Source organism: Rissa tridactyla, chromosome 2 (genome assembly GCF_028500815.1).
Source record: "Rissa tridactyla isolate bRisTri1 chromosome 2, bRisTri1.patW.cur.20221130, whole genome shotgun sequence".
Taxonomy (NCBI): domain Eukaryota; kingdom Metazoa; phylum Chordata; class Aves; order Charadriiformes; family Laridae; genus Rissa; species Rissa tridactyla.
Genome location: NC_071467.1, coordinates 9,437,344 through 9,451,140, shown reverse-complemented (window position 1 = coordinate 9,451,140; position 13,797 = coordinate 9,437,344). Strand labels below are relative to the sequence as shown.

Genomic DNA, 13,797 nt, shown 5'->3' with positions numbered 1-13,797 from the left:
TGTAAATTGTCATTTGTGTCTCCAGCACGAGCTTTTAGATTTGAAGGAAGGTTGGGAATCACGCTGGTGTATCTATCATAATGGCTACAAAAGAATCATAAAGTGTTTTAGCTGTTAGGAAAACGGTCATTTACCAAGTGTTTTACAGCTGTTTTGGGGAAATGGAGCAAAAAATGTGATTGCAGGAGGCTGTTTGAAGGCAACTGTTTTCTGGATTTCAATTTAATATTTATTGCAGAAGGTTTTCCTTGTCTGCCACAAGGGCCACATCTGCCTCTGGTGTTCTTTGCTCACCATTCAACAAAATAAAGTTGCTTCCTTTGCTCCTTTTTCTTCTGTTACCACCACTGAGGCAAATTACATTTCCCGAAGGTGAAGGATATCTCCTGCTAAGCATGTATTAATGTCTTCTTCCAATTAATTTTTGCCTCTGCTGCAGTGTTGATACCTAAAAGAACAGATAACATCTGCAGTAAGCTTACAGAACACAGCACTTCTGGTTATGCAGTCAGTGCCGAGTGGTGTTCCCCGGGGGTCAGTACTGGGTCCAGTCCTCTTCAATATATTCATCAATGACCTGGGTGAAGGGATAGAGTGCACCCTCAGCAAGTTTGCTGATGACACAAAGCTGGGGGGGGTGGCTGACACACCAGAAGGCTGTGCCGCCATCCAGAGAGACCTGGACAGGCTGGAGAGTTGGGCAAAGAGGAACCTTATGAAATTCAACGAGGGCAAGTGTAGGGTGCTGCACCTGGGGAGGAATAACCCCATGTACCAGTATAGGTTGGGGGCTGACCTGCTGGAGAGCAGCTCAGCTGAAAGAGACCTGGGAGTCCTGGTGGGCAACAGGATGACCATGAGCCAGCAATGTGCCCTTGTGGCCAAGAAGGCCAATGGCCTCCTGGGGTGTACCAAGAAGAGTGTGGCCAGCAGGTGGAGGGAGGTCATCCTCCCCCTCTACTCTGCCCTGGTGAGGCCGCACCTGGAGTGCTGTGTCCAGTTCTGGGCTCCCCGGTTCAAGAAGGACAGGGAACTGCTGGAGAGGGTATGGCAAAGGGCTATGAAGACGATTAGGGGATTGGAACATCTGTCTTATGAGGAAAGGCTGAGGGATTTGGGTCTCTTCAGTCTGGAAAAAAGATGGCTGAGGGGGGACCTTATCAACACTTATAAATACTTAAAGGGTGGGTGTCAGGAGGATGGGGCCAGGCTCTTTTCAGCGTTGCCCAGTGACAGGACAAGAGGTACTGGGCACAAACTTGAGCCTAGGAAGTTCCACCTAAACATGAGGAGGAACTTCTTTCCTTTGAGGGTGGCAGAGCACTGGAACAGGCTGCCCAGAGAGGTGGTGGAGTCTCCAACTCTGGAGACATTCAAAACCCACCTGGACGTGTTCCTGTGCAACCTGCTCCAAGATGACCCTGCGCTGGACTAGATGATCCCAGAGGTCCCTTCCAACCCTACCATTCTGTGATTCTGTTCGCTGTGCTGCCCTGTGCTTTTTATTTGCTATGTGCTGTTACTGACGGGATGGTGAACCTGTAGTCCTGCTGCTGGAGTAGCTTGTGGAGTTGTTTTGTCTTTCTACAGGCATGATAATTGGTTAAACGGATACTTAATGGGGTAGAGAAGACAGACATAAGAAGAATTATATATTCACAGATCTGAGAGAGCCTAAGTTCATTTTATGGCTTTACTTTCTGAGCATCTAGCTAGAAACAAAAGTCATAGAATCATAGAATAGTTTGAGTTGGAGAGGACCTTTAAAGGTCGTCTAATCCAAACCCCCTGCCATTGGCAGGGACATCTTCAACTAGATAAGGGCTCAAGGCTCCATCCAGCCTGACCTTGAACACTGCCAGTGATGGGGCGTCCACAACTTCTCTGGGCAACCTGTGGTTTGTAGAACCACAAAAGCTGCCTTATAGACTGTACTTATTGTTAAGTACTTAAACCTCCACTTCTCTTATTTTTGAAAATTAATTTATGCTTTTCATTGTAGGTACGTGCTTGTCCATATAGAATCGCCTAGATTGGAAGGGACCTTTCAGATCATCTAGTCCAACCATCAACCTAATTCTGACAAAAACCATCACTAAACCATATCTTTAAGCACTATGTCTGCCCGTCTTTTAAATACCTCCAGGGATGGTGACTCAACCAACCTGTTCCAATGCTTAATAACCCTTTCAGTGTAAAAAATTTTTCCTAATATCCAGTCTAAACCTCCCCTGACGCAACTTGAGGCTGTTTCCTCTTGTCCTATCTCCTGTCACTTGGGAGAAGAGACTGACACACAACGCTTACACCCTCCTTTCAGGTAGTTGCAGAGAGCAATAAGGTCTCCCCTCAGCCTCCTTTTGTCCAGGCTGAACAGCCCCAGCTCCCTCAGCTGCTCCTCATCAGACTAGTTCTCCAGACCCCTCACCAGCTTTGTTGCCCTTCTCTGGACATGCTCCAGCGTCTCAATGGCTTTCTTGTAGTGAGGGGCCCAAAACTGGACACGGTACTCAAGGTAGAACCCCACCAGTGCCGAGTATGGGGGATGATCACTTCCCTAGTCCTGTTCACCACACTGTTCCTGATACAGGCCAGGATGCCCTTGGCCTTCTTGGGCACACTGCCAACTCGTTTTCAGCCAGCTGACGACCAATGCCCCCAGGTCCTTTTCCCCTGGGCATCTCTCCAGCCACTCTTCCCCAAGCCTGTAGCGCAGTGTGAGGTTGTTGTGACCCAAGAGCAGGACCCTGCACTTGGCCCTGTTGAACCTCACGCCACTGTCCTCAGCCCATCAATCCATCCTGTCCAGATCCCTCTGCAGAGCCTTCCTACCCTCAAGCAGATTAACACTCCCACCTAACTTGGTGTCATCTGCAAACTTACTGAGGGTGCACTCAACCCCCTTGTCCAGATCATTGCTAAAGATATTTAACAGGGCCCAATATTGAGCCCTGGGAACACCACTTGTGACTGGATGCCAACTGAATTTAACTCCATTCACCACCACTCTCTGGGCCTGGCCCTCCTTTAACCTGGCATAGAGTACTCCGGTCGAAACCGTGGGCAGCCAGTTTCTCCGTGAGAATGCTGTGGGAAACTGTATCAAAGGCCTTACTAAAGTCCGGGTATACAACACCCACAGCCTTTCCCTCGTCCACCAAGTGGGTCATTTTGTCATAGAAGGAGATCTGGTTTGTCAAGCAGGACCTGCCTGTCATGAACTCACGCTGACTGCACCTGACAGCCTGATTGTCCATCATGTGCTGCATAATGGCACTCAAGATGATCTGTTCTATGACCTTCCCAGGCACCGAGGTCAGACTGACAGGCCTGTAGTTCCCTGGATCATCCTTCTGACCCTTCTTGTGGATGGGATATTGCTAATTTTGCAACTTGATTTAAACAGGGTCGTTTGAGTCAGGTTTATTTATGCAGAATTAAAATCTTACCTGATAATTGTATTTGTATTAAAATAAATAGCGCTAAGTAAGTTTCTACTTTCCGGTTAACCTATTTAGCTGTAAAATCAATTACTTTGCACCTCTTGTTATGGACGTGGTATTCTGAAAAAGTTTGTTTAAAACACAACTACTTTCCAGTAGACTGAAGCATAACTTAATCTAAGGTAAAGTGGAAATGGGAAAAAAAGCACCTCGTATTTACTGTGGAATGCTGAAATGTGGTAGCTCTCTAGCAAAATACCACACTTTTTTTGTATGCATGTTTTTTGTTGTGGTTTTTTTTTTTTTTTAATGTCTTAATGCTTCCTGAGAGCCCAGGCTTTTTTATAATTCCCTGGGCATTATGCACTGTAAATTAATTTTGAACGTATCTAATTTTTCATGGAATGTGAAAGGAACATCTTGTGGATCTGTAAGCTCAAGTTATTTTTGAGGATTTTAGCTCTCCACCCCCAACAGTGACATTCCCAAGGATTATGATAGTATACTTTTATTCAGGTTTGTGTTTTTCAGGTTTTATCAGTTCTGCTTTGTCTTATGGCATAGAACTTTTACTTTCTCTGCATGCTTAGGTAATTGAAGTTACTGTGTGAAGCAGAACTGAAGCTATTGCTATACGCTTAGCCAACAGAAAGCTTCCTCGTATTTATGTTGCGCTGTCTTTTACAGATTTTTTTTTATAGTAGCGATATTGTATATGAGTTCATGAACGAAGTGACATATTTTCATGTATTTGCTCCTAATATAGTCTTGTTGCTGAGGCAATTCGGGAGCTCCACTTTGAGAGCTCCAAATGAGAATATTCATTTGGAAATGAAATCCCTTGTTCTATTCTGCCTAAGAAAGGTTTGCATGTGTTAAAAGTTAAGAAGTAATAGTACAAATTCTGACGGGAATTTCTTAAGGACTGAAAAGGGGAGAGATAGAAAAGGTTTGTAAATAATTTTGATCTCTCAATTTACTTAATTATCATAGTCTTGGTTTTGTAGCCAAAGCACTTAGGCTTTAAAAGGATGGTAAGGCATTATTTTACAATTGATGATTTGATTTTTATATTGTTAGTGGAAATGCCAGATAAGTACCTCTTTTGGAAGGCCACCGTCATGGAATGTCCTTTAACTTTTTGTTTCTTCTAATTTAAAGTGTTCAGCTTTGTGTGGAACTGTTTCAGAGAGAATTACGTTGTAGGTACAAGCAGTTCATATTTCTCGTCTCACTGTTTTGCTTTGTTTTCCCCAAATTCTTGTTGCAAGCTTCTTTAACTAAAAAACTCTGCAATTTTTCTCCTAAGGTTTATTGGCATCCAAAGCTGTTGTTGCGGATGGTGCTGAAAAAAAGGAAGGCAACAAAGAAACAGCTCCAGTCCTGGAGCAGGTATGAAATGGTAGAGTTTGATTCTTTTGCAAGGTTCCCACTGGAGTGTGCCATGGAGATATAGTACCTACAACATTAAAATTTGCCCCTTCAGATATAATAGGGAACTGAAAATTGATCTTATGTTTACATTTCTGGCAGAGCCAGAAGTACGGAATTTAATTGTCTCTAAACACAGTGTTGACTTGAATTTCAGTAATGAGCTTTTGTGTTAGAGAACTAACAGAAAACAAAGAAAAATGAAGTCTCCATGCAAAAAATGTGAGGAGACCAGTGTCCCAAGGTCCAGTTTTATACCTGGAACCATGTGACTGGCTTAGGAAAAGGCCCTTACACAAATTTGATTTGTGTTTGAAACAGGGTTTTTGACATCAAGTAGAACTTCTTTTAAAAGAAGTTTCTTTTATATTGTAAGAATTTGGTGTTGTAGGCTTGTATGTGTTTTATGAACTGCTCAATGAGCCATACGTTTTGCAAGGGTGTGTATTTTAATAAATACAAAAAAGAAACTTTTAAATAATGTTAAGGGTCTGATTTTTAAACCTGCATATTTGCAGGACCTGCTGCCATTTTATCTTTGGCTGCTTCTACTATGTTCAGGCATTGCTTGACTCCGAGTTGTGCATTATCTTGCATATTAAAAGGGCTGAATGCCTAAGCATGGTAAAGCAAGTTAAGGATGAGCAGTAGTTTTGTTTCAGGACATCTTTGTTTTCCAATGATTTAAATCAGAGCCTTAATGTAGTTTTAATACAGCTTTTTTGTATTCATTTTCATTCTTCTTTAACAGCAGCATTTGAATAAAATAGCCTTGCTGCCCACAATTCTTAAAAGAACACTTCTGTTCTTAAGCCCCGGCACACTCTATGAACAGTCCCTACCCCAAACTTTATTTGATATTTTGGTTGTACTGGTTCTTTAGAGCTGATATATAATTACTTTGCTGTGGTTTTTCCATTGACACCGCATTGGATGCGAGTCTTGTCAATGGAACATGATTTTCTGTTTTTAATGCTGTCACCGTAAGGGCTAACTGAGCCACTACGGTGTCAATGCATTGACCGATATTTTGCATAAAGGTTTACAATGTATTGACATGACATTCCATTTCTCAAATTTTTGCATATTAAAGATGCTATGATTTTACTGCTACTGTGTGTGATATTTTCAATGTGCAAAAAACTGTGAAATGGCTTACAGCATGTTGTTTTTGGAAGAATCATTACAATGTAAATCTTACCATGCAGAATCCCATTACGGTGAATGGGACTTTGTGGTTTACATAGACTGTGTATGCAACAGTATAAACGACAGTGCATATTTACTACAAACTTTTTGTTACTTCTTAGACTTAGTAACTCGGCTGTTTCTGTTTTATTGATTAGATATATAAAAAAAGATGTCTCTGTCATTGTTTACATGCTAATGGTCTGAAAAACCTCATTTTTGGGAATACTAGTTAAGCTCCTTTAAAGAGGCATCTAAAATCCCGAATTGTCCTTTTCCTTTGCTTCTAATTAAAACCAGAAACCTCACAAACATTTAAATTATTAACTGTGGGGAGGAAAATTTTTGAGCTTAAAGCTTTTTTCACTAATTTGCTGCTCAAATTCAAATTAAAATGGCCGAGTTATAAACCTCCCCAAAAGATTTTCCAGTAGCAAAGCTGACGTTCCTTAGAGGTTTTGTCAGCTACTGCTATAAAGTTGGATGGGTAAAATATCTTGTAGGGTTTTTTTTAAATAATGTGATACGGAACATGGTAGAAGTGTTCAGGCCAATAGCCGAAAACTGACTTTGTTTATGGAAGTTTATTTTATTTATATTTATATATTTTTAGTTTACAGTTGTCTTAAACCCAAAACCTCAGCCTATTAGTTGCAGATACAGTAGTTTATTTAACTGTATTAGGGTATGTCATGTTATATTTCCTTTTGACCAAGACCTGATTAGATGAATAACATTAATTCATTAAGGTTTTTAATGTTAATTTGTCCTGTTAAGAGGTTAAGCACCTTATCAAAATATTAATTTAATTTTTTTAATCTTGTTTAAATAACTTTGTAATTTGAAAGTAATGGATGCTGTAGTAATGTCTTTCACATCTGTGAAGATGAACAATAAAATTGTTTATTTACAAGTTATGACTCTAATTAATTTCTGGTAATACCTCTCATAACCAGCATAGGTATACTCTACAGTTCATGGAATATTTTATTTAAATGAATAAACTGCACTTAGTACATGTGTAATTGAATTATTCAAGGTAGAACTGGTGTCTGCTGAATGGGATGTTTTGCACTGGATCTTTACATGATAATTCCAGCCATCTCTTCATGTAGCATTCAGGGGTGCCCTTTTACAAACATAGAATGTGCACTTGGGGTTTTTTGTTTTGCCTTTTTTTTTTTTTTCCAGTGGAATGTGGAAAGTTCCAGTGGAAAATAAAACTGTGATTTATAAGAAAAACCAATAATACCCTCAAATCATCAAAGGTGTGATGTTTTTAGTTTGGATAAAGTGGTGCACACTTTGTAGAAATATCTTTCTACTTTCTTAGTTATGGTTTTCTTAGACGGTATTATGCTGGGTGATGGACCTGGGACAAGAAAGGGGACAGGTATAAGAAATGTTCAGATATTTTAGTTTGCCATTATTGGGCAAGTTTGTAACACATGCACAGTTTATTCAGTAAAGTCGGAAGATCTTCCAGTTAAAAATCTAAAATGCTAATGTCTGTCAATGCATGCTAGTTGTCTAAAAATAATACTTTAGTATCTGTGTTAAGAAGGATGAAAATTGATGAAATTGGAAAGCTGCGTTATATGTTGATTACTTTTTTCTTCAAAAACTGTTTTAACTCTTTATCTGCTCCCTTTTCCCCAACAGTTAGCAATCTGTTTAACCCTGTGGTGCTAGAAGTTGTGATTTCTTCATGTGTTTGCACAAACATATAATGTGGTGAAATCCAGACTCCCAGCACTGAAAGGGGTTGTGTGAGAGTGTGTTCAGAATTTGGAAACTTTTTATTGTTTTCAGACGTTCCTTAAAGGAGCATTATCAACTTTTTCAGGCTCTTCTCTAAAAATGAAATTCGTGTTAAAGTTTTCCTTTGGAACTTTGTAAATTTTTCTTGCTGTGAAAGACCTTGCAGTCAGGGAAATGACTGTGAAGGGAAAATCTTGGCAGCTTTTTTTTAGCTTGCTCGTAGTAGTGCAAAAGCCTGTTGGCGTTCAAGGAGCATCGTCTAGATGTTCCTAGTCATGTAATTTAGGTTTGGGTAGTCCTGCAAGGAACAGGGAGTTGGATTCGGTGATCCTTTTGGGTCCCTTCCAACTTCAGACATTTTAATGATTGTGGATCAGTGTATATATTCTAGCAATTGTAGCCTGTGACAAATGTTCCCCAAGTCATACTTGGAGACAGCACTGCCAGTCCTGGTCTACTGAAGATGAAAGAGACAGAAACTAAAAAAGACTTTGGTGAATTTTTAAAATGGGAACAGAGGAAAAAACATTTCGTTTCCAGACTTTTTGCAGGTATTTCGAATATTAAGAAATGAGGGTGTTCTGAATACTGAAAAGAATTGATAGTGCTCCTTTAAAAAAAAAAAGTTTAACGTGATGCATTTTAAATCGTTTTCATTTGTATTGAAAATAATGTTGCTTTTAAAATGTGTTTTGAATACTAAAGTTGCTTTTAAAAAGATCAAAATAGAAAACAAGAACTACAGCGAAGAAACTGAAATAAAAGTATCAATTTTTTATTATTTATTCAGGAGATTTCACCTAAACCACAAAGTCAGAAAAAAAATGAAGCTGATATTAGCAGTTCTGCCAACATACAGAAACCTGCACTGTTATCCTCAACTTTGTCTTCAGGAAAGGCTCGCAGCAAGAAATGCAAACAAGAATCTGGAGATTCTTCTGGGTGTATAAAGGCCCCTAAATCACCACTTTCCCCAGAATTAATACAAGTCGAGGATTTGACGCTGGTCTCTCAGCTTCCTTCTTCTGTGATAAATAAAACTAGTGAGCACAGACATTTTAAAAAAAATACCGTAATTACTTATAAGAGATATACAGACAATTTTTTTGGTTGTAAATGGCTATTGCTTTTAAAAATGAATCTGCTTTAAATAAAAGGTCCAAGTGGGAGAATTAGGGGTAGCTCAGTATTATAAAATTCAAGTCACATAATAAGGCGTATGAATTACTCTACCTTAATTAATACATTTATATTTATAAAGTCATGGCTTTGGATGCTTGGCTTTCCCTCCAGCTTAAATCTCCGCGGTAGTATTAACAGTGATACAGGAAAAATCAAACCTCTCTTCTGAAGGGGCCTGATTCATTAAAAAGAAAAGATGTACACCTTGGTTGTGGACCTCCCCTTCTCTCAGAAATTCTGCCCTCAGCTGGCTTTTGTGCTGTACCTGTTGGCTGTGGCGTTCTTCACCTTATGTGATATTTCCTGCAAATATGATGCGGAAGAGAAGATGGGTTCAAGATGTGTGGTGGGGAAATATAAAAAAAAAAAAAAAAAAAAGTCGGTTTCTTTGTTGTAGAAAAATGGCATAGGTGTTCAGCTTCTTAACGTGTGCAACTGATTTGCAAAGTACCAAAATATTGGTCATCAGAACAGGGAAAGGTTTACGCCGCATCCTTGAATATGCTATTTTTTGTGAATATTAAAATGTTTCTGTAATATTTTTTTTTTTTAGATTACATTAGGTTTTTAGCGTTGTTTAGGGTCAGGCTTTTTGTTGCCTGAAGAACATTAAATGATGAGGCCAAGAGTTGAAATAAATGTGGATTCCAGTAAGTCAAGAGCTACATTTTTGTTTCACTTTTAGAATAGTGATTGAGGATGGAAGACTATACCTGCATCGTGTGTTCTCCTTAACCTTGATTTGATATTTTCCCTTAGGTGTTAAGTTTCTCGTAATCTTTTCTCACAGATAACTTTAAATGAATGGGAGAGGGAGGGGTGCAAATTCAGCCATCTTTATTCAGGACACATTGCTATAAATTGTATTTTGTCCCCACAAAATATTAGCAGTCTTCTATATTGTAATATGCCTTCCTTCCCCACCCCTAAACTAATGGTAAGTAGCTTTCCTTGACCATGTTTGTATTTTGGATTAAGTTAGACTTCTCTGTAGCAATATTTTAAAAATTAGCTAATTTAAAAATTGGTTACTTAATAGCTTAGATCTCGTTAGTGCTGTCACTTAGTCTTTGGCTTCTGAGTCTTTACCACCTTTAATGGAAATTTAATTTTGCTGCATATTTATTTTTAAATCTGTACATGTTTGACTGTAAAAACTGCTTAAGAAAAGGAGAGAACAGAGATTTACAGTGTGATAATGACTTAATTTAGGGCAAAAGTTTGTGAAACTGTGTAAAACTGGAGAGGTGTAGGGGAGTGTGGGTTTTTTGTTTTTAATGAATCAGGCCTATATTAACCTATATCAATTCCTTCCCCCCCCCTTTTTTTTTTTAAGTATGAGGTTCTTGAGCCTTCTTACTGTGCCATGCTTTGGCAGTGTGCATTTGAAGTATAGTTGGAGTATTGATATCAGGTTAACAGAAGACGGGAGGTGGGATATAAAATTAACCACTGCTTTTGATTATTTTTTTAAGTTGTATGTTACCACTGTCCATGACTTTTTAGATCTTTAAGTGTGATCATTTGTTCTGCTTACTGTTAAATCCTATTGCCCCCTCCCATTATAAGTAGCCTACTCTCATGGGTTGTCTGGGGGGGTTGCTTACTGTAAGTACAGTGTTTGCCTAAAATAACAGCCTTTATCAGTGGGGAAATACATGCCCTAATAATGTATAATAAGCAAAAAGCAGAATCATATCTTGAGCATAACTCTTTTTTTTGCTCCTGGTAATCACAGTTTTTAATTCCTCTTACCGGTTCTGCTGTGATTCCCAGCTTTGCAAATAAGAGCTATTTAAAGCACTCTCCATCTTTAGATCTCAAATACTGCGGTAAGATTATGGTATATCTCTCTGCTTCATGAACATTGAAAGATCTCTTTTTAGGTCCATCACAGCCAGTGAATTCCCCTAGATCCTACAAACATAGCCAACGGAGAAGAAGATCACAGCGTTTAGCCACTTGCTCCTTGCCTGATGATTCTGTAGAAAAAGTTTCTTCTCCCTCTTCAATTACTGATGGAAAAGTGCTCTCCATCAGTGGTCAAAACCAACAGTCATCAAAATTGGAGGGTAATGTATCTTAATCTAATAAAGAACTGCCCAAGAGAAATTGAATCATAAAAATTAGACCTTTCACGCTTTTCATCTAATGGGATGTTTTGACTTATTGTAGCTAAAGCTGTGCCTATGTTAAGTAACGCTGCAATCCAAACTGTTGTTTGTTGGACCTATGTATCTGTTTTAATATTACATTTTTTCTTTTATGTAGTACCTGATGTTGCTCATATGTCACTTGAGAAGCGTGGACCGTGTCTCCCTCTTGATTTAAGCCGTAGTTCGGAAGTTACAGCACCATTATCCACAGAATCCACTTTCCGTAATGAATATCCCAGTAAAGAGAAGGAAGATATTCAGATGATTACATATCTTTCTTCCAAAGCAGTAACTGATGGAAGAGTAGCTACAACAGCGTCAGGTAAAGAGATTTAGTATACAACCAGTTAGGTTTATAGTTGTAGGGTTTAAAATGTGTATGTATTCAGTCACACAGAAAGAGGCAATACTTTTTGTTTTCCCTTTTTGCACACTCACAAACCTGCCACTCTTCCTGGGGTCCATCCATCTGCATATTCTTCGTCTCCCACTGGCTTTGAGCTGCATTAACACTTTTTCTAACACACTTAGGAGGATCTGAGAATGTGGAATATAAAAAGCAGTATTTCTTTCACAAATATTTTATATTGTTAAAATTTGTAAAAATAATCTGTGAAGTTTTTTACTAACATACTAATATATACTAAATGTAGATGTACTCCTTGATCTTGTGGCTTCGGCTTTAAACATCAGCATTTTGCAAGGCAGTCAGCATTCCTCTACCTTTGCTTCTATTTGCAGTGAAAATTTTGTCATTTGCTTGCTGCAAAATGAAAATATTTCTGAAAAATCCTCTAAAACTTATATAGACTTGGTTCACCCTCACAGAGTTAGCGTAGAGCCCAATACTGGAACTTCTGCTGCCTTGCACTTCGGAAGAGTTTACTGACTACTATGGTTTAAGTGAATCGCTTGGATAGAGGCAATTGAGAGTTTGGGGGAAAGGTTTACATAGTGATTTGCAGACCCTAAAAGTGGGTTGTTTTCATCCAGTGTATGTTAGGTGTCCGTATACTTTTTTCATAAATAAGTCTCTTATGTGGGTGAGTAGCGTACCATTTTTAATTGGCTTCCAAAAAAGAACTCTCACAAGCCTTTGTTTGTTTTGTTTTTTTATTTTTGTTAAATGAGAAAACAGCTCAATAAAGTAAGAGGAGGAAAAAAACCCACCGAATTATTGTACTCTGCTGGAGAAGTTTTTGGTAAATATGATTGATAGTAAAGGAGGACAACATGACCTTAAGGTATATAAGTGTGACACTCAAATTATAACTCAGCCTTGTTTAAAGAGGAAAAAAATAACAACTTTGCATTCAGGTGATCGTATAGCTGCAGTGCTCAGTAGGGTAGTGAAGCATTTTGTTTAGTATGTACAGCCCCTTCTTGGCCGTCTGCTCCCACATGCCGCCACTGAGGGCGGAAGGTGATCACTTCATGGAGCTGTAGCATCGCTATAAAACCTGATGTAGGAAAAGCTGGGTAGGATTCTTGGATCGATATTGCGTAGATTAAAATAGATGACTGTAATTATCCTTTCTCTTGCTCTCCAAAAAAAAAATCTATTAATCTTGTAAACCAATTTGTCAAAATAAGGACTACGGGAATTTCTAATGAGTTGCCACTTAAGCTTTTGAAAATACTACTTAATCTCTCAAGTGAAACCATGTGATAGTCTTTGTTTGCCTTTTATGTATTACATAGCAGTAGAATCGCAGATTTCTGGGAAAATTAGTTCTGTAAAAGTCCTTTTATCTCATGTGTTTTGCAACTAAGAGAAACGCTTATGGGAGATGTATATTTGCCCACTCATAGAACAAGATCATAAAAGAAACTAACAGCCTCCAACTGCCATCTGTTTCTTGTTTATTAGAACTGATTTCAGTTACTAGGAATTTAACTTCTGACTTTTCTGGTATGTTTTCTGGATCATTTAATGCATAGCTGGTAACGCTGACAGGTATTCATTTTGTTGTCCACTTCCGTCATGGGACTGGCTTGGACTCTGAGTGAGCTGGTTCTAAACCCCACATCCATCAGTAGGCTTGCGCCTGTTTGTTGGTTGAACTGAGTCTTGATCTTCGCCACAGATGAGTCTAATTAAAGAAACAGTATGTTGCATTTATCACCGCCTTTATTTATGACTCAAAAATATTTGACACATCCACATGCTTTGTGTCAGGGGAAGCCATTCCCTGAGAAAATGATCTGGTATTACTATTTGGGTCCAGAATGGAAAGATGGAAGCACTTGCAACCTATGCTGGAGGATACAGTTTATACTGTATTTAGAACTTAATAGAGCTTTTTTGGGCCTATATAATTTTAGGAGTTATAAGCTCTCAAGGAATTGATTTGCCAGCTACTTTTTTGTCTTCTGGGTTTTTGCCTTACAGGCAAACCTGTGTTTTGTTCCTAGTTTTCATGTATTGCAGTTTTCTGCCATGCACTAGAACTCTGTTTTGAGCTTTCAGACTGACTTTTTGTCCAAATGTTAGAAGTTTTCAGAAGTACGCAGCCCAGCACCCTTGAGCAGTATAAGCTTTGTGGACTAAAAGACTAATCTAAGCAGTCTGATATCTTTAATTCAGAAATTCCATGGACAGTTTTGGAGCTAGCTGCCTCTGTCATTAGTATCTC

At 38.8% G+C, this 13,797-nt stretch overlaps 1 protein-coding gene across 12 annotated transcripts in view; it reads left to right on the top strand.

Moving 5' to 3' along the window:
• Window positions 1-13,797, top strand: part of PHF20L1 (PHD finger protein 20 like 1) — a 62,333-nt gene that overhangs the window by 21,192 nt on the left and 27,344 nt on the right. For 8 of the 12 annotated variants that reach the window (XM_054189582.1, XM_054189580.1, XM_054189584.1 and 5 more), the window contains 4 exons: window positions 4,753-4,835; window positions 8,614-8,866; window positions 10,880-11,077; window positions 11,277-11,483. In XM_054189582.1, coding sequence (XP_054045557.1) covers window positions 4,753-4,835; window positions 8,614-8,866; window positions 10,880-11,077; window positions 11,277-11,483 — 741 coding nt within the window. The remainder of the gene's footprint in view (window positions 1-4,752; window positions 4,836-8,613; window positions 8,867-10,879; window positions 11,078-11,276; window positions 11,484-13,797) is intronic. The other 4 variants (XM_054189586.1, XM_054189585.1, XM_054189589.1 and 1 more) reach the window with 1 other exon arrangement.